The sequence below is a fragment of the Convolutriloba macropyga genome, chromosome 3 (assembly GCF_964194025.1).
Source record: "Convolutriloba macropyga chromosome 3, txConMacr16.3, whole genome shotgun sequence".
Lineage (NCBI taxonomy): Eukaryota > Metazoa > Xenacoelomorpha > Acoela > Convolutidae > Convolutriloba > Convolutriloba macropyga.
The window spans coordinates 10,998,610-11,025,252 of record NC_134470.1 but is presented as its reverse complement, the minus strand read 5'-3'; the positions used below and the strand labels follow the sequence as shown (position 1 = coordinate 11,025,252).

At 36.9% G+C, this 26,643-nt stretch overlaps 1 protein-coding gene across 2 annotated transcripts; it reads right to left on the bottom strand.

Annotated features, from left to right (window-relative positions):
• Positions 1–8,237: 8,237 nt before the first annotated feature.
• On the bottom strand, positions 8,238–23,049 carry LOC142336854 (uncharacterized). 2 transcript variants are annotated; one of them, XR_012758915.1, is made up of 4 exons: positions 22,986–23,049; positions 22,423–22,457; positions 9,657–10,019; positions 8,238–8,299 (listed from the first exon to the last, which is right to left on the bottom strand). XR_012758915.1 is itself a non-coding variant. In XM_075385810.1 (3 exons), exons 1-3 carry the CDS (start codon positions 23,030–23,032, stop codon positions 9,778–9,780), a joined length of 324 nt encoding a protein of 107 aa, XP_075241925.1. In that variant the 5' UTR covers positions 23,033–23,049; the 3' UTR covers positions 9,536–9,777. The 2 variants fall into 2 exon arrangements, 1 of the variants encoding a protein (XP_075241925.1); XM_075385810.1 differs by lacking the exon at positions 8,238–8,299 and having other exon boundaries at positions 9,536–10,019.
• Positions 23,050–26,643: the final 3,594 nt, after the last annotated feature.

Sequence of the window (26,643 nt, the reverse complement as noted above, 5' to 3'; positions counted from 1 at the left end):
AAGTTTTTCTTTGGGAAGTTCAACGGGTCTGATGTTTTCATCAGTTGTTTCTAATTGTGGCCTAAGAGGTCGTCGCTAAAGTCTGTTTCTAATTCGTAGTTGTTGGTAAAATCTTGTTGCCTTTTTCGCTTTTCTGTTTTCTTTTGTTTTTCAGGAGTTTTGCTTGCAAAAAAATTTTGAATTTTTGAAATTTTTGGACCTTGTTTTTCACTAACATGGAATATTTGATCCCAATTAGTGTCACTATTCATTAGGTGGTTTATGAATGCAACGTCGCTAAAGGTCGTCGCTAAAGTCTGTTTCTAATTCGTAGTTGTTGTTAAAATCTTGTTGCCTTTTTCGCTTTTCTGTTTTCTTTTGTTTTTCAGGAGTTTTGCTTGCGAAGAAATTTTGAATTTTTGAAATTTTTGGACCTTGTTTTTCACTAACATGGAATATTTGATCCCAATTAGTGTCACTATTCATTAGGTGGTTTATGAATGCAACGTTGTCAACTACAGAAAATTCTGGGTCTTGTCTAATTTAAATGTCTTCTAAAGTGTGCCCAATAGGACCCTTTTGGATGACAACCTTGTTGTTTTGAGGATTGTTTAGCATTATTGGTAATTCCCTTTCGTTTCTAAAACACTGAACGTTGTAAGTATAAATTCCTTGAGCTTTCAGTTCACTTCCAATTACGAAGGAGGTTCCTTTTCTGAAGAATTCATTCGGAGGTCTAATTGATATTACTCGAGTTGATTTTGGTGCTAATGGTAGTTGCTGGTCAAGAGTTACAATTTTGTAAGAGCTAATATATGGATAGCTTTTCGTTTGGTATCTAGATAATGTGACGGCTACTTCAGGGTAAGTTTTTAAATCAGTTTTTGGAGTGGTTAGGTCAATAGATTTTACTGTAGATTCAAGGAAATCCACTCCCAACAAATTCGGCTTGCAACCATCTTTGGCTGAAACCCATGTGTTAACTTCCACTTGATATTTTCCTTCAATGTCGAAAGAAGTTTTGAAAGTAATTTGACCTAGAAGTTTTAGTTTCTCACCATTAACCGCTAAAGTATAATTCTTTGAAGCTTTCATCTCAATGTGTTGTAATTTACATAGTTCAAGATAAGTGTGGTAATTGATTATAGAGCTTGATGCTCCTGTGTCCAATAAAAACTGTGTCTCTAAGCCGTTATTTTTATTTTTGTCTCCGACGGGTTGGTTTAAATTAATATAAATATGTGAGTAACTTGCTTTGTTATCAGTAGTGTTTATGAACGGAGACCTGTCTAGTTTAAATACTCGTCGTTGTGATTCTCATTATTGTAATAGTCTCTGGAAGTTTCACTGGTAAAGTGAACTCGAGGGCTTCGCCCTTCACTGTTATCTCTTGAATGAGTATTATGGTTTTGTCTAGTAGGTGTCCTATCCCGGTCATGGTCTCTACTCCTATCACGATATCGATTATCTGATCTTGGAGGACCGTTGCTTTGTCTATCCCTACTATTTTGCCTATTGTTATCTCTGTAAGAGTTGTTTCGATGGTTATTTTGTCGTTCCTGTGATCGGTTATCGTAAGAAGATGATCGGTAATTGTTTGAAGAGTTTGATGGGTACTGTGATCGATGTCGGTAGTCTGATTTACAGTTGTTTTGATAATTGGATTGATTTTGGTTATAACTATTTCTCTGTCTGTCCCTAGAATTTCGATTGTCGTAATTGTCTGATTTTTAATTTTGTTGACCTGGTGAATGGCTCCTACTACATTTTTAATTATCTGTGAACTTTTCTCGTTGTTGAGGTGGGTTTCGGTTTTCCTTTTTAAATTCCTTGTACTTAAAGCAGAAAGCTATTGTGTGACCTGAACGTTTGCAAAACTTGCAGAATCTAGTCTGGTTTTGTTTGAATCTGGGATTGTCGTTGTTGTATGTGGCGTTTATTTTATGATCTTTCATTAGATTTGCAATTTCTGTGAGTTGGTTTTTTAACCCTTCTATTTCTATTTTATTGTCGATACTACTTGAGGCAGTGCCCGTGAATTCACTGCTAACAGAAAAACTTAAGTCTTTAGTTGCTACATGATCCTGTAATTATTGCAGCTGGGTTTTCTATTAACCGCTGATGTGCCTTTTGCTTGAGTGCAGGTGGCGTTAATCCTCTTACAAAGTACTCCATACATTTAGCGTTACGCTGGTCGTTGTTAAAATCTGGATCTGGCCATCCTTTTTCAACTGATTTTGTTACTCGGTGTGTATAGCTTTTTATCAATTCATCTGGTTGCCTTTTAATACTCTCGACTTCAATTCTTTTCCTATACTTGTCTTTTGCATCAGTAAAACGGGCAATGAACTGATTTCTAACTTCGTTCCATGCTAAAACTGGTGCTAAGGTTTCAAACTATTGGGCTGCGGGCCCACGCAAAACCGAACCAAACAACGCTTTTTGTCTAGCGTCGTATGCTGCTTGCAAGCCAGCATCCGCAGGATCTTTTGTTCCTAGTGAGAATTGGATTTTTCTTTGTGTTAAACTAAAAAATTCCTGGGCATCTTCAGATGGATCTAAACCTGTAAATTTCTCTAACGCTATGTCGGGGTACGCAACAACGTTCGCTGCCATGTTTTATTTTAGTGTACGAAAAGAATAAATTATACGAAAGTATTATTAGTTTGGGTAATTAGTGTAGAAAATATTTTTGTTATAACAATTAAGTAATAAAACGCTAATACAAAAGTAGAAAATTGAACTGTTTGTTTTGTAATATGAATTTTATTTGTTTAGGACCGTTTAATGATTGTATTTTTAATTCAAAGTTTTTGCCGTTATCAGTGCTAAAAATTTCAACCCAAGAGTAAATATCGGTTTGCTCAACGATAAAATTTAATAACCAAGGATAAGTGATTTCAGATTGTTTAAATTCAACAGAGTATTGGTGAAATCTGTTTATTTTTGAAAATCTAATTTGTGTGACAAATTCTGTTTTTATAAGTAATTTAACTCTATCTGGTAAACTCGGATCGTCAGGAGTAACGTTGATGTATTTGGGTTTAATGATTTTTAAGATTTGTAAACCAAACGGGGAAATTTTATTTTGGTGGCTCATCCACACACAAGATGATAACGTTTATGCTAATTCTATCACACTGTTCTGATTTCTTAGAGCACACAAAAGTTCATTAAAGTTTGGGTTGGTCCACTTGTAAGTTATGTAGATTTCAGTCTCTGTTTCGCAAGAAGAGTGATGGTAAATGCATAAAAAGTTTCTTCTGATCAGTTAAATAATATGAAACTTTGCCTATTTTGTTAGGTACTTTAATACTTATATTTAAATCTTGAACGTTTACTTTAATATATGACATATAAATAACATAGAACAATTGTTTTTGTTGTTTTATTATTGTATTTTTGTATGAAATTACACAGAAGACAGTATAAAAACGTTTAGTACGGGATATTTAGTACATCAGTAGTAGTATTTTTGTAGCTATTATTGTGTTTAAATATTGTTTCTAAAGTGCTTGAGTCTGTTAATGACCGTATTTTAACATGAGACAACAACTTTTCTATGATATTTTTGTGTATAAATTGGGTTAAAAAGGCTAATTTACGCTCTTTTAATTAATTATTGGCTAAATTTTCTGCGGGAATCTTGATCACACTGTTTTTAGTCTTTAACAAAGTTAGTAATATCTGAAAATTAGGGTCCTCAGATGCATAAGTTATATAAAAATTAGCTGGGGAATTATGCTCAAACACGTCGAAAATAGCTACAAAGGTAATTCCGTCAGTAATAAATCGTGTTGTTTTACCCCTTCTAGTGTTTTCTATTGCTGTTAGATTAAGATGTTCTACAATAACTATTCCAGTTTGGTCCATGCACTGTTTAAAACCTCTATTGGTGAAATTGTACTTGTGAAACCGGTTAAAATGGGGGAATTCTCATCAATTTATGTTATTTTCAGGCTAAAAATCTATGTTGGGGGGATAAAATTTAGTTTAAAACCCGTTATTCTTTGTTAAATTAGGGCCTTATTGAGATTTATGTGGTCAAAACTTGGTTAATATTTAATAATTTTGTGTAAAAATGACGTTAATACGGCTATTTTCTTGAGTAATATTGGTTAAAATTGGATAAGAATGGTGTTTTTAAGGCTTAAATCTGATTAGTTTCCGTTAAATTATGATAAAAGTGACGTTAATTTTGTTAAAATCTGGTTAGTTTTTGAGGATTTAAGTCAAAATAATGTTTATTTGGTTGAAATTTGATTACTATTACCCCACCCAGGTCAAGAAATGGATAAAACAGAGTGAATAATCAGCTGAGGAAGGCTCATATTTAACCGAATTTGGATTAGTTAATGTGATAATGCAACAATGTGTCCTTAAATGTGTAGAAAATTAAGTATAGATTACACTAAACACGTATTGGGGGGATGAATTCTGGTTAAATTTACGTTAAATTGTTTGAAAATGCTATATTTTGGGCAAAAATTCAGTAAAAACTAGACATATGTTATTCTAAATATGATTTGGCGGGATGATTTTTGGTTAAAAATCGGCTATTTAGTGTAAAAATGCTAAAATTCTACTGTGAATTTGGTGAAAATTGGCTAAAGTTTAGTTTAATTAGGTGTTGGGGCGGTGAAATTTGGATAATTTTTGGTTATTTGGAGTGTATATGCTAAAATTTAACCGTAAATTTGGTCCAAATCGGGTCAGAAATAGTCTAAACAAGTTTTGGGGGGATACATTCTGTATAAATTTCGATTATTTAGTGTGAAAATACTAAAATTTAAGCATAAATTTGGTCAAAATCGGGTTAGAAATAGACTAAACAGTTTATGGGGGGATGAATTTTGTATAACTTTTAATTATTTAGAGTGAAAATACTAAAATTCAACCATAAATTTGGTGAAAATTGGGTGAAAATTAGGCTAAATAGGTTTTGGGGGGATGGTTTTTTGGTTAAATTTCGACTATAAAGTGTGAAAATGATTCAATTGTTATATAAATAAACTAAAAATTGGACATAGATTACCCCCACCCGGGTGAGAAAAATTTTACAAGAGCAAAGAATCAATTGCCTGTTACTATTTTAGTGTAAATTTACTGTATTTCGGCCGTAAATTTGATATAAATTACTCTATTTGTTTGTCTAGTACTGTGCTTTCACTGCTGTGGTAGTGATTATTTTACTATTTTAGTCCGATCGGATAGAAAAACAAAAATTCAGGCGTGATTCTTTCCTCTGGTCGCACCAGTTATCAAATTTGGCTGGGCTGCTACAGATCACACAATACGGGATCTCTTTATGTATGCCAGTCAAACTTGACAAAAGATATAACAAATCGAAGGCAAAGATATATGCCTAAGACCTGTCTGTGCTATAAGTCTCAATTTAAAATTGTTGTGGGGCTGAAAAGTTCAATTAATTAAATAGATAGTTTAAATAAACAAGCTTACACTGAGTAGTATTAAACCGGGTTGAGCTGTTATTTGATTGTGTTGTTGTTAAGAGAGTGCGTCGTTGAAACTTCTTCCAGTCGGTGTCTCGCAAGAAAGTTCTGTTTGAAAATTGGCTAAGTTAGAAGTGTTTTCTATAATTTCATCTCTGTTTTAATTTTTATATATATTTTGTAGAAAAAATGAAGCAGTTGTATGCTGCTGGTCGTCGGCTCTCTTGTTTGTCTCTCTAATTTTATTCCGTCCCACTCCGCTGAGAGAAACAATAAATTCCTCTCAGCTCCGTTTGGGCCGATAGGGAGCGAATCACAAACTCACGTTCATAGTGAGGTGCTTCTTAATTTTCCTATTGGCCGAGAAGGCAAGAGAATTAACTCTTTTTCATCTCACGGAAAAATTATTGAAACTCCAAAAAATAATAAAAACCTAAAAAGCTGAGAGCATCAATTATTGATTTCATAGGCGCCTGTTTTCTGCTTTTCCCCTCTTCTAAAACCGCAACAATTATGGTTTTCTTGGGGGCTTTTTATGAGACTCTATTGTCTTTTCCCCTGAAGCAATCTGCTTCATCTTTATTGAACTTGGGGGAAAAGATCTGCATTGCAACTGTCAAAAGCAGAAGTAATTTAAATCAAAAGAAAGTGTGGTTTTACAGGCCGCCTACGTTCAACAAAGTACGTTTTCTATCCTGGATATAAGCGAGGAGATCCAGGCCTAAAGTTGTGTTATTTAAATAAGTCGAACTGAGTTGATTAAATACTTGTGTACTGGTAGTCTTAACAAGCGTTAGTTTGTTTAGCGCGCGGCGAAAGAATGGTTAATTAGCGCTTAAATACGTTCGCTCTAATGCGGGATTAATTATCTGTTTATTTGTAACGGCTCTCGTAATACTACAAAAATTAGGTTTTTCTTCTACAAATATTTGCGAATATGAATAATTTTTTACTTCCGTATCATTGAAAGTTGGTCTTTTAGGTTGAATTTTTGTTAAAAAATATCCTTTATAATGGGCATTTTACATGCTTCAGATTAACCTCCTCCTCGCCGTAGTTAAGAAATTGATCAAGGTTTCTAATTTAGGTAAAGCTCGACCGGAACTCAGCCAATCGTTTTGCAAACTTGACATTATTCAGCAAAGTTCCTCAAATTTGGCTTTGTTAAGAGATAATTTGCTGATATTCAAGCCCGTCAGTATAGAGCAAAAATGTGCAAACGGTTGCAAATTTGACACTAATTTTGGTATAGGGAAACTAAAGTTTCCAGGCTCTCAACAGAAAAACAAAGGCTGTCAACTTCTAATACTTGCTTGTTTTTGAAGTAATCAGATATTCAAATCGTTGATATCATTCTGATCCGGTGGTAAACCAACTTTGAATCTTTAAATGCTTTATTTGCTTGTGGTTTATGCCTGCAAAATTTAATATACTGTTAGGCGAATGCAAAGTAAGCCGATAGGCAAGCAAGCCGACAGAAAAGCAAGCCGAAAGTTATGTAATAGTTATGCAATCTATCTGAAATAATACATTGTCAGCCGTTACAATCAATACTGCGCGCAGTATTATAGTGCATAATGTATTCCAATGCACCGAAGAAACAAAAATGCGTCAATTCTTAGACATCTAGTGGGTGGGCCTCAGCAGACCGCTGTCCATGGCCATGCCTCTCATCCGCTGTGGGATGTAATCCGGAAATAGCGGGCCGGTTATCGCGGCGAAGCCGCGGCGCGCGCGAAGCGCGCCCACCGGCCCGCCAGGGGCAAGTTAAGATAAGGGGTATCCGAAAATTTTTCGGCTAACTTGACCTCATTTTCAAAATTCGGCTTGCTTGCCTATCGGCTTGCTTGACCGCCACCATACTGTTAGTCTTATGGGAAATTTGGTTAAGTAAATCCGATATACCTCATTGTGCAAATTGGACCCTGGAATCCTTACGCCATGCTTTCTACTGAATTTTTAAATCTTGTGGTATATGGTATTAAAAAATGAGGTCCCTTTTTAGTGTTTTAATGATAACTCTTAACTTGGAGCGCTTATTAAAAACATATATTTAGTAATAATTATTTTAATTTGCAAATAGAACATTGCATAATAAAGGTGATATAGGATATGAAACAAGTCATGAACTAAACGGCCAAAAGAGAATGAATAGAGGTAAATTATTGTAAAAAAGATCAGGGTTTACAAGATTTAATTTCATCAATTCCCTGATAGTTATTTTGCAAAATCTCGAAAAAAATTTTCCCATTGACTCAATTCCATTACCCCCCCCCCCCCCCCCCCGTTGTTAACTGCAACCATTTTCCCAAGTTTCTAATGTGAAAAGGAATTGATGCTTATTTGTCATTAGTTGGCAAATAGCTGCGTTTGAGACTGTCACTGTTTTCTGCGGTAACTGTTCCGGGTCTTTCCCATTATAGCCCCCAACAAAATTACAGCCCTCCTTATGGTTTAATTACAATGATTGACGGGGGGCTATGCATTCAGGATCTCAAAGATTCCAAGCTTTAAAAACAATATTTCCCAGGTGTTGCATAGGTGCTTTATTTTTATATTTTTTTATCCCGATCTCATTATTCAACCAAATAATGATGAGTTCTGAAAATTTGGTATCGCCTAGACTCATGAAAATACTGTCTTGACCAAAATGGCCCAAAATAGATTTGGTATCGTCATTTTTGGACGCAAGAGAGATTCCAATGTGAAACGAAACTTGATGCACCTTGCAATGTCATTGTAGCAGATGAAATACTGAATGTACACCTCCAATCAGAGACTGAAAAGATTCTATTCTCTTATACATAGTGCTTGTACGGCTGCCTCCAGTCAGTCTTGTAGTTATAGTTGAGCACGCCATGTGTATACTCAATACCTTGACTCCGGTATTAACTACATTATACGCCGATATAATTGAAGTATTCCTTCAATGTTTTACTGAGTCGGTTAGTCTGAGAGAACTAGGTAAGTCTACTTCGCGCGCAGAAATAAGCAGCCCTAATTCTTTATACCTTAAGGCTGTAAAAAGTGCCCACAAGGGTCTGCTTTATCATGCAACATCTTAATAACTCTTGCAAAACTTGAAACATCTTGACAAGATATTGATGGGCAAAATTTTCATGGAACACTTTTGTAAGGACTTGACAAGTTGCTTTCAACTCGGTCATAAATTGTTTTGTTTCAAATTAATCTATAAATTACTGTTTTTTGTACAAGGAAAATTTCGAGGTGTTTATTGTTCTCTGTAGTTTATAAAACCTTAGTATATGATGAGCCCAACCAAAACATAAAAATCAGAAGTTGCCTAGCTTCTTGTTCAATGTCACCTTTTTCATTTGCTATGTACGTGTTTCTGTAAAAGACTTTGAATAACTAGGTCTTTGTTTTGTTCTTTTCCTAAAACCTGAGTATGGAAACCTAAGTATGTGATTAAAACCTAAGTACGTGAGCTGATTAGGCTCAAAAAGTACCGTTTTTGCCGGATGGTACGCTGTTACTAGATGAAGACTTGTTTTTGTGGAAGATTTTGAGTAAATCAATCACTTTTTGAGTACAAAATTTTGTTTTTATTTTGTTTTTTTTTCTTGATATCTCCTGAAGTATTTCATCAAAGTCAACCATAAATGTTGCAAATTTTAGTAAACCTAGGGACTTTTTTGCAATTATTCACCAAACAAATTTTCATTCATTGCTGTCAAATTGGCACCTTGTACAAAAATATGATGAAAAATACCCCAGTTATAATGCAATTTTGAACGTGTAAAAATCTAATAAAAAGAATTATTATTTTTATCAGATCTGATAAAAAAGATACGGGTCTTTACCAAGATAGCCCCCCCCCCCCCCCAATAAAGTTATAGCCTCCATCATGGTACAATTACCAAAATTTGGGGTGGGGGCTATAGGTTATGTGACCACTAATCTTTTTTTTTGGGGGGGGGCTATAATGGGAAAGACCCGAAGATACATCTGACTTCTATCTTATGAGACAGGATTGTCTGGAATTTGTGGAATAATAATCGATAAAAGTTCCCGAATCCCTGGGAGTGACAAGTGCGAGTATATATACTGGGTTAAAGCAGCTAGTTGCCAAAAAGCCCCCCCCCCCTCAGGTCACGTGACTCAGATAAAGTCACTGAGGAAATGTGTTATTAGTCTATAACTACGTAGCAGTTGGATATGTAAGTTGGAATTCCAAAGTGACTTATGCAGGAGTCAAGTTACTTTTCCTGAAAAGTGAACTTGCGAGTTTAAAATCTGGCACTGTAGACAGGAAAATGTGGATTGTAGAAGCTGGCACTCTTCTTTTAAGACTTGCACTTGTGTATTTGAGACGCGTGCTATATTAGGATTCTACTGGTTCTATAGTGAACGTCATTGTACCCGCATTGGGCGGATAGAAGAAATGATCATTTACAACTTTGTAGTCCTCGTGACCCCAGTAAGCCATTCGCCAGAACTGAACGTTGGTGGGGTCTGGGGATAGACTGGTAAGCGTCATTGCGTAAGGTTTCCTGTTGCACACGTTGAAAGAGACGCAATTGAGGTCATCTTTAAGGTGCTGACAGCCATCGTGGTAATGACAATCTGAAAGTTTACACACTAAATAAAGTTAAGGTAATTTTACCTTAACGGAGTTAAGATAAACCGTTGGTAAGGTAAAGTTAAGGTAAAGTTTACCTTAACTTTACCTTAACTTGAGTTCAGGCAAAAATTTACGTCAACTTTGTTAAGGTAAAAAAATTACCTTTAATTACTTTAACTTTCTTTTGTAACGTTCTGCAGTAAAATTACCAAAAGTTACCCTAATTTTAAGGTAAATTTCTGGCTTGGTTAAGGCAAAGTTAAGGGAATTTTTAAGGTAATGTTAAGGTAATTATTTGAGGTAATTTTAAAGCAAGTTAGAGTAAAATTTAAGATTTTTTAAGGTAGTGAGGCCTTAACTTTTCAGGTAAAGTTCAGGTAAAGTTAGGGTTAATTAAGGTGAGCTAAGGAAAGGCAAATGTACCTTAACAGTTAAGGTGAGTTAGGATGTTTTTTGAGGTAAAATTGCATTAACTTTATTTAATGTGTATATCATACTTCTATACATCTTACTAAGGGTTTTACTTCTTTCCGCATAGTTTTAGATCTCAAGTTTTGAAAATGTTTACTCTTAAAATTTGCTCGACCATACAGTACTATAAAAAGACTATCGTAGACCCATGAAAAGACTTTATCTCGATTTTAACTGCGACATTCTACTGGACCGTAGATTTGCAATCAATATTGACCTGTCTCATCCGCTACTATGTTTTTTTATTTAACACCTAAACTTTGTTGCCAAATCTATGCACTACATAATATCAAAATGTTCTCAAAACCTTTCGAAAACCTTTCCCAAGAACCCGAGTTGAGGTGCCAACGCTAGAATTCGCTAAAAATGTAAAAATTCCGGTTAATGCGCTGAAGGATTGCAAAAATTGTGGTGAAAACGATGAACATGAATGTCACGGCTGCTCTCTCAATCTTTTTGTGACGAGAAAAATTTCACACTGACCAGTTCGTTTTTGTTTGTTTCGCATTTTTGATGATCAATCGACAGACACGATAATGCCAAACACAATTTTGATAGATTTTTTGATAGATTTATTCAGATACTTGAAGACTTTCAAAAAAATTAAAAAACCTGCAGATCAAAGCGAGTCTTTCTGTTTCACAGCTGTGAGTTCCACAGTGGTCGGTTCCGCGTTTATCTTGAGGAAAATTCAAAGACTTTGGTCAAGTTACTAGGTCAAGAGACTTTCATAAAAAATAGTTGACTTGTACGGAGCGTTGCCAATAAAAATAAAAAAATAACTATCTGTTTTTTGCAAGAAATATAATATTGTCTCTTGGGTAAGTTTGCGATCCAAAAAAAAGGACTGGAGTCAGTTAACTTCACGTACTTCTTCAAAAAAACAATTCGGACGACAATTCGGACTGCTTTTGAACTGAAAAATCTTTTGTCTCCTCAATCACAATGTATTCTAATACCACCTTAGTGGACCGCATAGTAGGAAGAGTAGATATTGAATCGATTGAAGAATTTTTAGAGCATTGTCTAAAATTTTTGTGTCTGAGTTTTTACGAAATGGAGTGACAATTTTTTTTGTCACTGGGTTCGATCACCCCTCCTGTTTCGTTGTAGATTAATTACTAATCCCTAATAGGCAAAAAACAAGCACAGTTGGTTAAAAAACCAGCAGAGTTTGTTACAAAAACAAGCAGCGTTCGTCACTAAAACAAGCACAAATAGTCAACATCTGCCTCAGTTTTATAATTTTTGTTCCGCTTTGTAACTTAACTTGAGTGCAAAACGTGCTCTGCTTGTTCTAAATGTGAACAAACTACTGGGACCTTCCTCAACCATAGGCTCTTCGTGATGCTTTTCATCAATTATTAGAACCTCTCTGCTTCCTACTTAATCAAACTTTTCGAGAATGTTCAATTCTCGATGTCTTACAAAAACGGAATTGCATCCTACTCCATAAAAAGACGCATTATACAATTTGTTATTGACCTATATCTATTACGAGAGTTTTAGCAAAAGTTACAGGAGCTCCTACAAATAAAAATAAATGAGCATATTTCTAAACATTCACTTTTAGCTCCAACACTATATATTTTTCGAAAACTTTTTTCAACCCTCGACGCACACGTTTTTTCCACCAAAACTATCAAGTGGAATGTTGACAAGAAATTATTTTTAGCCACTGCCTTTAATGATTAGTGCAAAGATTTTGATTCGTTGAAATAGAAGTTGATAGACATAAGCTTCGACATCAAGTCAGTCCAGTCAACAGAAAGTTATGTATCGGCCGTCAACAACAAGCGGTTGCAATACCGCATCGGACTTGCTGAAAAGCAGCACAGGAGTAACATAGTTTACAATTATAATTCCGCTATTGGTTTAACATCTATGTAAACGATCCTAATGTCACTCTTAAAAGTAATTTCAAAGTAATTTAATTTGCAGGTGACACGCTTCTCCTCTCCTGTGATTCGAGCTACAAAAACTGTAAAGTAAAATTCAACTCTAAAATAATCTAATTATATTAAAAAACTACAAAGACACAATGAAGACGACACACATTTTTTGTATTTGGTAAAACACGAGATAAAAGCTATCATTAGAGTTGGTCTACAACACATTGAAGAAAAAGATAACGTCAAAAACCTGGGTGTCTTCACCGATAATGAACTCAAATCGAACACATTTTTATTATAAATGGCACAAGACTATTTATATGCTACAAAATAATCCAAAGAAAAATTACGTGCTACTAAATGCTGATATTTCCAGTCATTTGCACTACTATGTTGCTCTGCTTTGCACTATAAACTAAACTTTGTGAAAATCGCTGGAAAAACAATTGAGCCAGGCAACATATTCTGTTGCAAAAGATACAAGTTTTGTTCTTAGAATTGAAAACAACAGTTTGCCAATAAATCAGTAACTAGACTATTGGTTTGTGTTGTACGCTAAAAAATAACTGACGGTTTTCACGTTCAAAACGGAGTTCAACTTCCAAAAAGCAATTTTAAATTCATGAAAGAACTGGTGTCAGCTTCTGCAATGATAAGGTTCAATCAAAAACAAAGGAAAGAAATGTTATAAGGAAAGGTCTGATCTGCGCAGCAATCTCGATTGAAACTTTCCTGTATCGAGCTGCAAAGATAAGAAAAAGATTGCAGACAGATATTGCTCATTTTTCATGGATAAAAAACAGGGAGGACCCAGGCAAAGCTACCTAAGGCAGCTTATCATGAAAAGATTTTTTTCCTTATTAAATCTATTCTTGATGCATTGATTACAATACATAGTTTTTTTACACCACTTGTTAATGTTGTTCTCAACACTCAAAGTTGTGGCTGAGCTTACTAAATCAATTACCAAATTGAATAGCACTTCAAGGCCATTTCAAGCATTAAAGCTAGAATAGCTTGACAAGCGAAATTTACTGTTACATTCTATCGAAGCCATACAGATATGTTCACGTTGATCAACATTTATATTTAGCAACTATTATTAGTATACAATCGTCATAAATGAAGTTAATCTGAAACTCAAACTCGAACTACGCTATTATTGCCACGTATTCAAGTGTTCACAGTCACACAAATTGAGCTCGACGGAGTAAGAGATACCCAACTTGTTAAGCCAGATTCGATGAATTTTTCGATTTTCATACCAATTCAGAGAGTACGGGGCACCGTATACGGTATCCAGAACCCTAAACTCAGTGTTGTCAGAGAATCTTACGACATAGTAATCTACAACCAATCAGAGATGCAATTTGGACATGTACAGCAGTATAAATAGAGCTTGAAAAACTTCCAAAAATCAGTTGAAACTCGTAAGTTTGGTTATACTAAAATGACATACAGTGCGTATTGAAACACACCTTCTAGAGCGGTAAATTAATTGTTATCGTGTCTTGTTTCTGTAGATCATTTTAGTGATTGTACAAATTTAACTTTACTTTGCCTTGTGAAAAGAGAATTAACTTTGATACTCTCAAAACATTCTTTCTGAGGAACGAAGTTCCTAAGTAAGAGAAACTTTGTGCAAAGTGCATATTCAGTTGCTTTTATTGGCTTTAACGAAGACTAGCCTAGTTTGAAATTGGTGTTACTGAGGCCAATTGAGAAAAAAAAGTGTTCATTAAATTAACTCAGAATGTTCAAACCTCAGCTGAAATTTGTTGTGTTATTTCTCAAAGATCATTTGACCAATTCAATTCATTTCTTTTTCGTTTGATTATTTGTATGACAGTGTTGTGCACTGCCAAGTTTGCTCAATTTTGAATCTTTATCAACGAAGTTATTCAACATTGAAAATTTTGCCCCTGGATTAAGATTGGGTATAAAATACAAAAGGGAGCCGCACCAACGCAGTTTAACCAGAGTTGTTTATTTTTTACATCAGATAGTAGGCCTACCTAACCTTCATAACTTTGTGAATTTTTATCTCACTAGCATTTGTGGTTAAGGAGATATCATTGAAAAACCTCTAATTTGATACTAATTAATTATGTTAAATTTTGGACTTTCGCTTAATCGGAGCAAAGTTATTTGTTATTCGGAAATGCTGAACAAGTGGTTATTTGAAATTTTTGAACATTAAGTAATGCAACGGCAATCTAGAGTATAGTGGATAATACATTTCACAAAAGTTAACTGCAGAACACAATATGCGGACAGATTTGAAAGCGCTGGAACGAACTGGGCGGTGTAAAGTTTTCCTTGACTTTGATAGGAGAGCAGACGTTACATTTGGTCCACTGACCCGGACAGTGCAAGGCAAACTGCTGTCCAATCTGATGAAAAGAGTGCCGAAGGCACCCCCTCCCCCCCCCCCCAAAAAAAAATCAAACGAATCAACAGCGCATCGCCAGTGAGGCAGAGCGAAAGATGCGAGTGCAATTCACAAAACACGTTGGAGAGTTGACCTCGCTTAAAAGGAACAAGCAAAGCAAACAGCAAACAAGCAATTCGAGCACAACTAGCAGAGAGGAGCTTCAATCAACATCTCAAAGGTACGACAAGAATTTCCAAGATTTAGTGGAAGAAGTTAACACAAAAAGAGGGATTGGTTACAAAATAATTGAAGATTCAGATCGACCCAACAAACTAACGGTCCTCTAACAACAGACCGTTCACCTTCTAGAGGAAGCATACCCAAGCAACTGCAGCGTCGAAACAAGCTTGTGCCCTATCAAGCTAATTTTGATGAAGAACATCTGAAAGAAGCAAGAAAGTGCAAAGCAAGTTTGGAATATCATTGGCTTGCATATATAAGCAAAGGTACGCAAACAGCAATGAATACAGAGCAAAGCAACACAATTCAAGCAGCCAACGACAGCGAGGGCAATAACAACTACCCAACGGACAACCCAGTTGCTCAAACAGTGCAAAATGGAGCAACATCAAGTGGCCAAGAGATGGAGAATGTTTCGGAAACATCTTCATCAAAAAAAAAGGCGCGAGGAAAGGATGAAGAAATTTGACATCGAATTCGAAACCAAGAGGCAACTGGAACATGCACGGTTCAAGCGGAGGAAACTAGAGCTGGAAATGCAAATGAGGGAACTAGAAACCAAGCATTAACTGCTGGAGGAAGAGCGTGAGGTAGGGTGCAAAGTGAAGAGAACAGCCTTAGAGAATGATGATATCCGTTCCCAATCAACTAGTGCTCGAGATAAGTCCCCCTTCAACTGGACTCCAAAAAACAGAGATGTCTCAGACTGGGCCAGTAGACTCGACAACCTTCTAACAACAGATCGATCAACAGCTCGCTTCGAAGTAACCCCTGAAGTGAGCAGACCTAGTCACTTTTCACGATATCGCAGTTCACGAGAGCAATCCTTAAATGTTGAAGACCGGGACGTTTCCCCAGAGCTGGTCTGCTACGGTACACAGTGGGTATGCGGGTAGCAGTGGCCTACCAAAGCTGAAGTTGAACAACTTCGATGGAAACCCCCTCGAATGGCCGGAGTGGTCTAGTATGTTCATTGCTACAGTGGATCAACGACCAATACCGGACTCAGAGAAGATGAACCATCTGAACACTCCACTGACAGGCAAAGCAAAGTCAGCAATCTCTGGAATGGGCTATTCTGGACAGTTCTATGGTGCTGCATGGAGCATTCTGGAGAGGAAATTTGGAAGGCCTCATGTGATCATTGATGCACAACTGAAGAGTCTTCGCACAGCAAGTCAGGTGAAACATCAAAACTCAACAGTTCTGATCAGTTTCTCAGTTATTTTTTCGAACTTTGTGAATGTGCTCAAAGAGTACAAGCAGATTGGTGATCTGCAATCAAGCTCGACACTGTATATGGCAGTAGATAAACTGCCCCAAGTTCTGAAAGAGAAGTGGTGCTTTTGTGTTGATAATAAAGATGAAGATTGGCCTGGTCTGTTTATGTTTAAAAAATGGCTATCTAGAAAAGCATTCTTTAACGAAGGGTTTTCAGCTTTCAAGGGAGAGCGAAGAGAAGAAGACTGAAGAAGCACAAATAGAGACAAACGGTTCTCGAAAACATCGAACTTCAGTGCAAGTTCGAACGTGAAAGAGACGAAGCAAAAGCAAAGTGATCATTGTCCGCTAGCTGATGGAACTCATGAAATATGGAAATGACCACTATTCAGGAACATGAGTGTGAACGATCGGTACGCAGCAGTGAGAAAGCAACGATTATGTTACGGATGTCTAGGCAAAGGACATGCAATCAAAGATTGTAAAGTCAATGCGTGCGGCATCAATGGATGCATCAAGAAGCACAACCGGTTGCTACACTCAGAAAACCAAATGGACGAGGGCAATCACGGAGTCAACGTAAGCGCGGCAACAATCAACCAGAGTAACGAAGTTACCAGCTTTCTTCAGATATTTCCTGTCTCATTACAGAGCGGTGGCAACAGGCTGAACACATATGCTTTCCTCGATAGTGGATCAACGGTTTCATTCATCGATCAAAGTGTGCAAAAGAAGTTACGAGCCGAAGGCACCGATGTGACGCTCAACATAGCTGGCATACACGGAACAAAGGATCTGAAGACGGAAAGTGTTCCTCTCAAAATAAAGGGACTACAATCAAGGGTGCCTTCAATCGTAGCGTTTGCACACCCGTCAATATCCTTGGGAAACACAAACAACAACTACAGCAAGCTGAAGTAAAGCTTCAACCACATGAGTGTTCTACCCAACAAAAGCTTCAACTTGATCGAAGTTGGCATCATCCTTGGTCATGATGCTTATGAGCTACAACTCCCATTGAACTATAAGATAGGAACACGAAGTGAACCTTTCGCCGTTTGAACAGAGCTAGGATGGGTAGTCAGTGGACCCACGACGGGCAAAAGAAGACAAAATATTTGTCATTTCACCTTCATTGAAGATTTGAAAGTTACTGAGAATATCCAAACCTGGTGGGACATAGAAAACTATGCTTCCAAAATCAACGTCGTCAGTCAGTGAAAGAAGGAACCGCAGGCACAGAAGATGCTAGAGAGTACGACGAAGTTCACAGTTGAGCGGTGCGAAGTGGGAATGCTGTGGAGTGAACCAGAGCCAAACCTACCGAACAACTACAGCTCAGCCCTGGGACAGCTGTACTCACTGGAGCGAAGATTCCAAAGGGACCCAAACCTGAAAAATTTGTATCAACAGTAAATAGATACAGATGTAAAGAAAAGATTCGTAAAGATATTGAACGAGTCCGAAGTGAAAGCCACCTTCAAGAAAGAATGGTATTTGCCACACCATCCAGTGCTGAACCCGAACAAGCCTGTCAAAGTAAGACGTGTTTGCAATGCCGCATCAAAGTACAAAGAAGTATGCCCAAATGATAAGCTACTAGCAGGACTTGATCTATTACATGGGTTGATTGGAATATTATTCAGATTCCGTGAAGGACCATTAGCCTTAACAGCTGACATCGAATCGATGTTTCTACAAGTGCAAGTTCCCGAACAGGATAGAAGATGCTTTAGGTTCTTATGGCGTCCAAGAACAAACGAAACTGTTCAGATATACGAATATCAGCGTCACGTATTTGGAGCTAAGAGTTCTCCAACTTGTGCAAACTATGCTCTGAAGCGAGCGGGACTGGACAACGAAAAAGAGTATCCGATTGCAGCGATGGCAATACAAAACAACTTCTGCATGGACGATTTCAACAAATCAGTAGAAACCCCGGAAAAAGCAATTGAAGTCTTCAATCAACTACAACCTCTTCTCTTACGGATTTGAACTGAAGAAGTAGATAAGCAACAACAATGCAGTTACCAAAGCAACCACAGAAGACTTGAAGTCAATCAGCAACACGAAGCCAGTCGAAGTGGGACCCAATACAGAGGGATCCTCAGTGCTAGGACTACAATGGACTGTTACTGATGACAATCTTCAAGTGTGCAGAGGCATCAACAAAGAAGTTGAAGCACCATTAACCCAGAGGAAGATTTTGTCATTGGTATCTTCAGTATTCGACCCGATCGGATTGTTTGCTCCGTTCAGTGTTCACATGAGACGACTTCTGAATGGCATCTGGACTATGAATGGGCAACATTGGGACAAAGAAGTGGAGCCTGGTGACAAAACAGAATTTCAGAGATGGAAAGAACAACTTCCAATAGTGGTTGAAACAAGCATCGATAGACGGTACTTCAACAGAGAGGGGGATAAAACGGAACTTCAAGTGTTTGCTGACGCATCTGAAGAGAAGATGTGTGCAGTGGCCTATCTACGTTCACAACCAAAAGAATACTCAGCTGACTTAGCATTTTTCATTAGAAAATGCAGAGTGGCACCGATGAGGCATCTTTCAATACCCCGACAGTCATGGCAGTGAGGTTGAATGAACAGATAGTCAAGGAACATGAAATGAAGATAAATAGTTGCAGTTTTTGGTCAGACTCAACTGCAGTACTGCAGTGGACACACATTTCCCATCGTAAGCAACAAGTGTTCCTGGCCAATTGTGCGGCTGAAATACTAGATACAACTGATGTTTCACATTGGAAACATGTGAGCGCTATCAACAACCCAGCGGACATTGGCACCAAAGCTATCAACATTGAGGAACTCAAGAGAAATGAGTGCCTCATTGGGCCGGCCTGGTTGAAGCGACCAGAAAAGGAATGGCCAGATCAAATGAACCTAATCTTTGCGTCTGATGAAGAGAATATACCCTCATCAGTCTTCTTGATACAGGCTGAAGAGAAGAAAGCTGCTATTCAGTGGGAACGATTCAGTAACTTCAACAGATTAGTGAATACAGTGGCATACGTACAGCGAGCATTGAACAAACAGAAACCAGCAACACTTGTAGTGAGCATCGGAGAAAGGGAAATAGCAAAAGCAACAATCTTCAAACTACTACAGCAAGAACAGTATGGTGAAGACGTGAAATCTCTGAGAGCTGAAAGGGAAATTCCGAAAGGCAGCAAAATTCTACAATTCGCGCCCTTCCCAGATGAAGAAAAACTTATTCGAGCCAAAGGCAGAATAGGCAATAGTCAATTGGACTTTAATGCAAAGCATCCAATTTTGCTACATTGGAGACATCACGTGGTTGAATTATTCTTGCGAAACGAGCACAAGGACAATCAACACGAAGGCACTGAGCATGTGAGAATCATCGCTCAGCAGAAGATGTGGATCCTAGGCATACGGAACGCCTAACATCAACCAGGAACAAGTGTGTTACCTGTAGAAAAGGCAGATCACATACGATAGCACCAGTAATTGCAGATCTAACGGGGCAAAGAAATGAAAAGCGATAGTGTTGTCTTTTCATTTGTCTAACTGTGAGAGCAGTGCATATAGAAGTGGTACCCAAGTTGGACACAGATAGTTGTCTCAATGCAATAATGGGATTTATTGCTCGAAGAGCCAAACCGAATACCATCCTCAGTGACAACGGGACAAACTTTGTTGGAGCTGAAAGAGAGTTTGCAGAGTATGTTGCAGCATGGAAAAAAGAAGGGATCGAAGAACATCTAATTCAATGAGGAATCAGGTGGAAGTTCAACCCACCCGCAGCACCTCACTTTGGTGGAGTATGGGAACGGTTGGTGAGAAGTTGCAAGAAAGCAATGTATGCACTGTTGGGGAACAGATCAGTCACAGATGACGTTCTCTGAACTACGATGTGTATTGTAGAGCAGACGTTGAACGCAAGACCATTGACTCTAGTCAGTTCAGATGTTAATGACTTAGAGGCATTGAACCCCAATCATTTCTTGCTTGGCAGCAGAAACGTTTGCATATCCTACCTACCGTGGGCAGAAGAATTTGTTGACCATCGAAAGCTCTTTCGACAATCTCAAGCCTATGCAAATCTCATATGGGACAGAGTTCGTAAAGAATATCTGCCAATGCTGAATAATCGACAAAAATGACGATCTACGTCGAACGAAACCCTTAAAGAAGGCGATCTCGTTTGGTTGATCGAAGACTGCAATAAGCGGGGATATTATAATCTAGGTCGAATTACGGATACCATCGATGGGTCTGACGGTGTGATTCGATCAGTGATAGTTGGAACAAACGACGGAGTATACAAGAGACCAGTAGTGAAGCTCGCCCCAGTACTACCTGGAAAGCATGTTTTCGCTATAGAAAACAGGGCCGGCGATGTTGTGGCTGAACTTAATAACTCTATTACAAAATTGAACAGCTCTTCAAGGCCTTTTCAAGCATTAAAGCTAGAATAGCTTGACAAGCGAAATTTAATGTTACATCCTATCGAAGCCATACAGATTTGTTCACGTTGTTCAACATTTATATTTAGCAACTATTATCAGTACACAATCGTCATAAATGAAGTTAATCTGAAACTCAAACTCGAACTACGCTATTATTGCCACGTATTCAAGTGTTCACAGTCACACAAATTGAGCTCAACGGAGTAAGAGATACCCAACTTGTTAAGCGAGTTTCAATGAATTTTTCGATTTTCATCCCAATTCAGAGAGTATGGGGCACCGTATACGGTATCCAGAATCCCAAACTCAGTGTTTTCAGAGAATCTTACGACATAGTAATCTACAACCAATCAGAGATGCAATTTGGACATGTACAGCAGTATAAATAGAGCTTGAAAAACTTCCAAAAATCAGTTGAAACTCGTAAGCTTGGTTATACTAAAATGACATACAGTGCGTATTGAAACACGCCTTCTAGAGCGGTAAATTAATTTTTATCGTGTCTTGTTTTTGTAGATCATATTAGTGATTACACAAATTTAACTTTACTTTGACTTGTGAAAAGAGAATTAACTTCGATATTCTCAAAACAAGAGGAACGAAGTTCCTAAGTAAGAGAAACTTTGTGCAAAGCGTGTAGTCAGTTGCTTTTACTGGCTTTAACGAAGCCTAGACTAGTTTGAAATTGGTGTTACTGAGGCCAATTGAGAAACAACAGTGTTCATTAAATTAACTCAGAATGTTCAAATCTCAGCTGAAATTTGTTGTGTTATTTCTCAAAGCTCATTTGACCAATTCAGTTCATTTCTTTTTCGTTTGATTATTTGTATGACAATGTTGTGCACTGCCAAGTTTGCTCAATTTTGAATCTTTATTAACGAAGTTATTCAAACTTGAAAACTTTGCCCCTGGATTAAGATTGGGTATAAAATACAAAAGGGAGCTCCACCAACGCAGTTTACACAGAGTTGTTTATTTTTACATCAGATAGTAGGCCTACCTAACCTTCATAAACTTGTGAAGTTTTATCTCACTATAAAGTATCCGGATTGATTTGAAACCGCTGAAACGAACTGGGCGGTTTAAAGTTTTCCTTGACTTTGATAGGAGAGCAGCCGTTACACTCAACCAGAATCAACACAATTTTTTAAAATCAATTGCAAAAAATGGTTTAATTTGAAGATGACACTTAGACCACTATTTGCACAGTACAAATTGGTCACCAAACGTAATAAATTTTTCATACAGAAAACTATACAAAATATACAGAGAAATAAAGAAAGAAAAAGAAAAGTTTAGAAATATACACTCTGCTTCGTGGAGTTCTTGAGCTTGAAACAGACAAACAGAGATAATGATATATAGCAGTTGCTATCCCACAAAACGTTTTCTCTCCACATTACTTTAATATCAAATAAATTTTCTAAATGTCAATAGAACCAAAGAACTTTTTCAAAAAGTCATTTACTATACTTCGATTCGCTTTTCCGTAAAGTTATTCATTCAAAATTGTACACATACTTATCGCGCACGTTATGCGCTCTCAAGTTACAGACCGCGTGACATTGCCAAGTAAATCATTATTTAAGAATATGCCACATACGTGGGGGGGGGGGTTGGTAAATCATTCTGTAAACAATATCCACCCACTAAAATTGGGGGCCGAAACGAAAAGATCCAATTATTTGTTGGTGTGCAAAATAAAAAAAACACTGCCAGTTGACAAAGGACAGTTGACAATAAAAAGAGTACTTACGAATTTCATTAGCCGCGAAATTCCTGTTTAGTACCCTGAAACAAAAAGAATTGGTTATTACCTGGATAAGATTTCAGTCCCAGACAGGTATGGACCAGGACTTAGTGACGGAAATGGGCTATGACCCAAATTGGAGGTCATTTTTGTGATACAGTACTCAGGAAATGAGACCGTTCTTAAAAGCGCCGATGTCGGGAGGGTTTTAACTGAAAATGTCCAGTGAAAACTACTTTATTATGTACATTTATGCACTTGTGTGCTCGGAGGTTGTTAATAACCAAATAATGAGAGATTTAATCGCAAAGCGGGGGGGGGGGGGGGCACAATTGCAAAAGATCCGTTCTGTGTAAATGACGATGCAATGATCATTTGGACATTTTTGGGTTTTCCGTATTATAGACGCCCCCACCCCCCCCCCCCCCCCCCCCCCCCATACACACACACAAATATAACCCCCGTCATGATATATTAACTGTAATGTGGGGGCTATAGGTTATACTTTATGTACAAAGTAAGCGAGGGAAGGCTGAGCTAATTTTTGGGTGGGTTGGGCGGCAACTTACGGGTAATCACAGTGATCATCGGGTTTGTCTGGATGGTAAAGGTACATTTCAAGATGGACCAATTGATTATCTGAAACCAAATATAACTCAATATTCAATTTGAAAACAGTAGATTTTTCCAGTAAATCTCACCGTAATGTACGGTTCAAGATAGAGGGTTTTACATATAATCAATGTTCGCAAAATCCGCTGAAAAGTTTTCGCGAAATACGGAAAAAGTCGTTTGTGAATTTGGTTCTCATTGCAATTGAACTTACTTCCGCTAAAGTACACAAAAACTACGTCATCAGATGCACGCTGTAGCAAAACTCAAGGAACGTTACGGTGACAAACGTACAATTTGAACGAGTAAATTTATTCGAAAATATAAGCATTATCCGCAACCATAACTTAAGATCAGGTTTGCAAGCGTCTTTGCAACAGTGACCGTAGGAAAAACTAGTTCAAACTTGCTCAAAGTTGGAAGAATCCGTCCCATTTTTTCATAATTCCTAACTGTTGGTAATTGTGACGCAATGTTGTCATTTTTTTAAACAGGTAAATTGAAAATATAACCCAGGGGTTAAATATTACAAGTTTAAAATGTTATATACAAAATTAGTACAATATTAAAAATCAAAATTATTGGTTCCGTTTTTTTAAAGGTAAAAATAACTTTTGAAGCCACCAACGTTCCTTTCCAACGGTACAAGTTTGAATTGTTGGAGCAGCTGCTGTTTTAACATGCGTTTAAACTGTGAGCGTGATCTGATAGTCCGGACTTCACGCGGAAATGTTTTCCATTTTTGGATGCTTCTTTTTTGTAATGATCGACTGCTCGACCTTAGGAGATTCAGCTGTTCAGTTCTGTTGTTTTTTCTTACTAAGACATTACCACTTAGAAAAAACTTTCAGTGCCGTCTGATTTCAATAACGAAATATCATTCCTAAGTTTTGAAACACACTTCTGCAGGTAAATTGTCAGATTTTTTTAAGAGATCTCTATATCTCCCAAACTTTTTTCTCATATAGCAATCTTCAATTACACAATTGATTTCTCGATTAATCCGCTGCATTGCAGAGAAATTCAAGTGCTGAAAAGATACAGCACTGAACGTTAAATGGGAAAGAACTAGGGATTTAAACAGCATCAATCGTACTTTTAGAGGTAACTGATAACACTGATAACGTATAAGGTATATGGATCTAATCGCAGTGGCCATATTTGATAGGACTTTGTTGAGTTGTACATGAAAGTTTAATTTAGAATCAATCGTTATACCCAAGTATCTGAAGTGACTTTGTGGCTTAATTTCTTGTCCCCGAAAAACTATTGGATCAAAACTTTCATTTTTTTTCGAGACGCAAAGAAGTTCAGTTTTAACGGTATTCATGGTTAATTTGTTTTGCTTTAGATAATTATCTGTTTTTGCCAGTGTTTCAGAAACACGTTTTTCCAGTTCACTGACATTGTTTTTGCTAAAATGGAAACTTGTGTCAGAGGCAAATTGAAGTATGTCGAAGTTTCCTTGCAATTTTTCTCGAAAACCATTAATGTAGAGAAGAAAAACTCAGGGCCCTAATACCGTTCCCTGTGCAACACCTTTATTTGTTTCCCAACCATTCTTAGTAAACATCATTTATCTTAACACACTGCTGTCTGTTTTTAAGAAATGAAGCAAATAAATCAATCGCACTTTCTGAAAAACCGTAAGGTTAATCTTTTTGAGAAAATTTTTGTGCGATATTGAATTAAATGCTTTCACTAGATCAATAGAAACGGCAACTGAAATTTTGAAGTTATCATAGTTTTCTTCTAATGCTTCGATTAAGTTTAGGACAGCATCTGTAGAAAAATTATGTTTTTGAAATCCAAACTGTGTACCATTCAAAATTTTATCTTTTTGTATAAATTCGTTAACCTGGTTGAGAAGTATACGCTCAGAGTTTTGCAAACAATGGTATAATTGAGATAGGCGTATAGTTCTCACAACTTTTTACATACGTTTTTTTGTAGACCGGACTAATGAAAGCAAGCTTCAAATTTTCTGGGAAAATATTTTGACTTATGCATGTGTTAAAAACAAACTGCAAATGGGTTCCGATTGCAAACTTTGCTGCGTTGATTGCCCAAGCATTAAGAACGCCTGGACCTGGAGATTTATTGTTGTCGAGTGAATCAGTGGCATCATAGAGTTCCTTAAGTGTGACTGTTCTGAAGCAAATTTTTTCACTAACTTCTATGCGAGAAATGTTTCGAGCGCTCACATATTGTCCACTGTATAAGCCCAATTTTTGAAAACCTCTATTGAGACAATTTGCAATGTCGAGTTCATTTTCTACTTCTCTTTAGCCATCGATTAGTTTGTCTATAACGAGACACTCCCTTTCTTTGCCAATTCTTTTTTTGATGAAACTTGTTGCTAGTTCATTGAAAGTTTTATCCACAATTGATCAAACTTTGTATCTAGTATGTCAATTTACTGAAGTATGTCAATTTACTGGTATGTCACATTTAATGGTAATTGAATTTTCGGACAATATTTGGATAAAAGTGACATTGGAACCTCACATGTGTCTACAAAATGCGAAATTTTTCAAAACGGTACGTTTGGCGACGTAATCTGGTAGGAAAAATTCTGACATACAGTCAAAGGAACTTATTAAGTGACAAACCTGAATATCAAGAAAATAATTGACAATCACGATAAATTTTGGTAACTTTAAGTCCGAGGAAGCACTAAAATGAAGAAAAAAATGAAGAAAAGCAACAAAATAATCTTCACTTTTTTACATGAAATATATTCTAGATACAAAAATTAGCGACCAACCAGCACATAAGCAACAGCACTGCAAACACTTAATATACCATACAAAATTACGAAAACAACTAGGAAATTGAGGTAAAAAGTTGCCATTATTTAAGAAAATTGTATGTTCATTCGTGAACTGTGTTATACTCAATTTAGATGGATGAATCCAATTGAGTTGCGAATGTCCAATTACAAATTGAAGTGGGCAATTGCGTCGCAATTGGCGAGCTACTTATTTCTATCTGAGTTGTTAGTATTTAGAATGGTCAATCGAGGCGCGATTGGCACTTGTCGAAGTTACTGAATTAAATTTAGAAGCGTTTTGCAAGATTTAAATTAAACTGAACTCTAGAGTTACAAATGGGAGAATGAAAGATATAATTGATTACAAATGAAGAAAAGGTTTGTTCAACTTAATCAGGAACAAGGAAGCAACTTTAAGATTTGTTTATAGTATGAACAAATGAATTTCCTGCCTAGACAGTATGAACAGACAATATTTTGCTAAAAACGGGAGGAAGTAAACTTTACTAAAATCAAAACAGCACTTGTCCTTCAAATGGAATTAAATAATATAATTTGTACTAAATACGGATATGGATATGTGAAGGTTATCCATTGCCGTATGACATTTCCCCCTCTTTGAGAGAAAATAAAATTACTACTTAAAATCAGAAAATTACTAATTATTCACCGGTTACTAATTAATAAAATATTAAATAATAAATAAAATATAAGATTTTTTGAAGTTTTAGTTTTATCTATTCGGTATCAGAGTTTTCCGCATTCTCCGCTTGGAGAACAGTCATCTCCCTTGACAGATTTTGGGGGTCCTCAGGCCATTCGTTTGAGCTGCTTGCATTTCC

Bases quoted from the DNA above. Each gene is read 5' to 3' on its own strand.
- LOC142336854 (XM_075385810.1), bottom strand. From the start codon at position 23,032: ATGTACCTTTACCATCCAGACAAACCCGATGATCACTGTGATTACCC. The intron at 22,458-22,985 runs GTAAGTTGCCGC...TTTTTGTTTCAG, and splicing joins GATGATCACTGTGATTACCC to GGTACTAAACAGGAATTTCG. The intron at 10,020-22,422 runs GTAAGTACTCTT...GTAAACTTTCAG, and splicing joins TTTCGCGGCTAATGAAATTC to ATTGTCATTACCACGATGGC.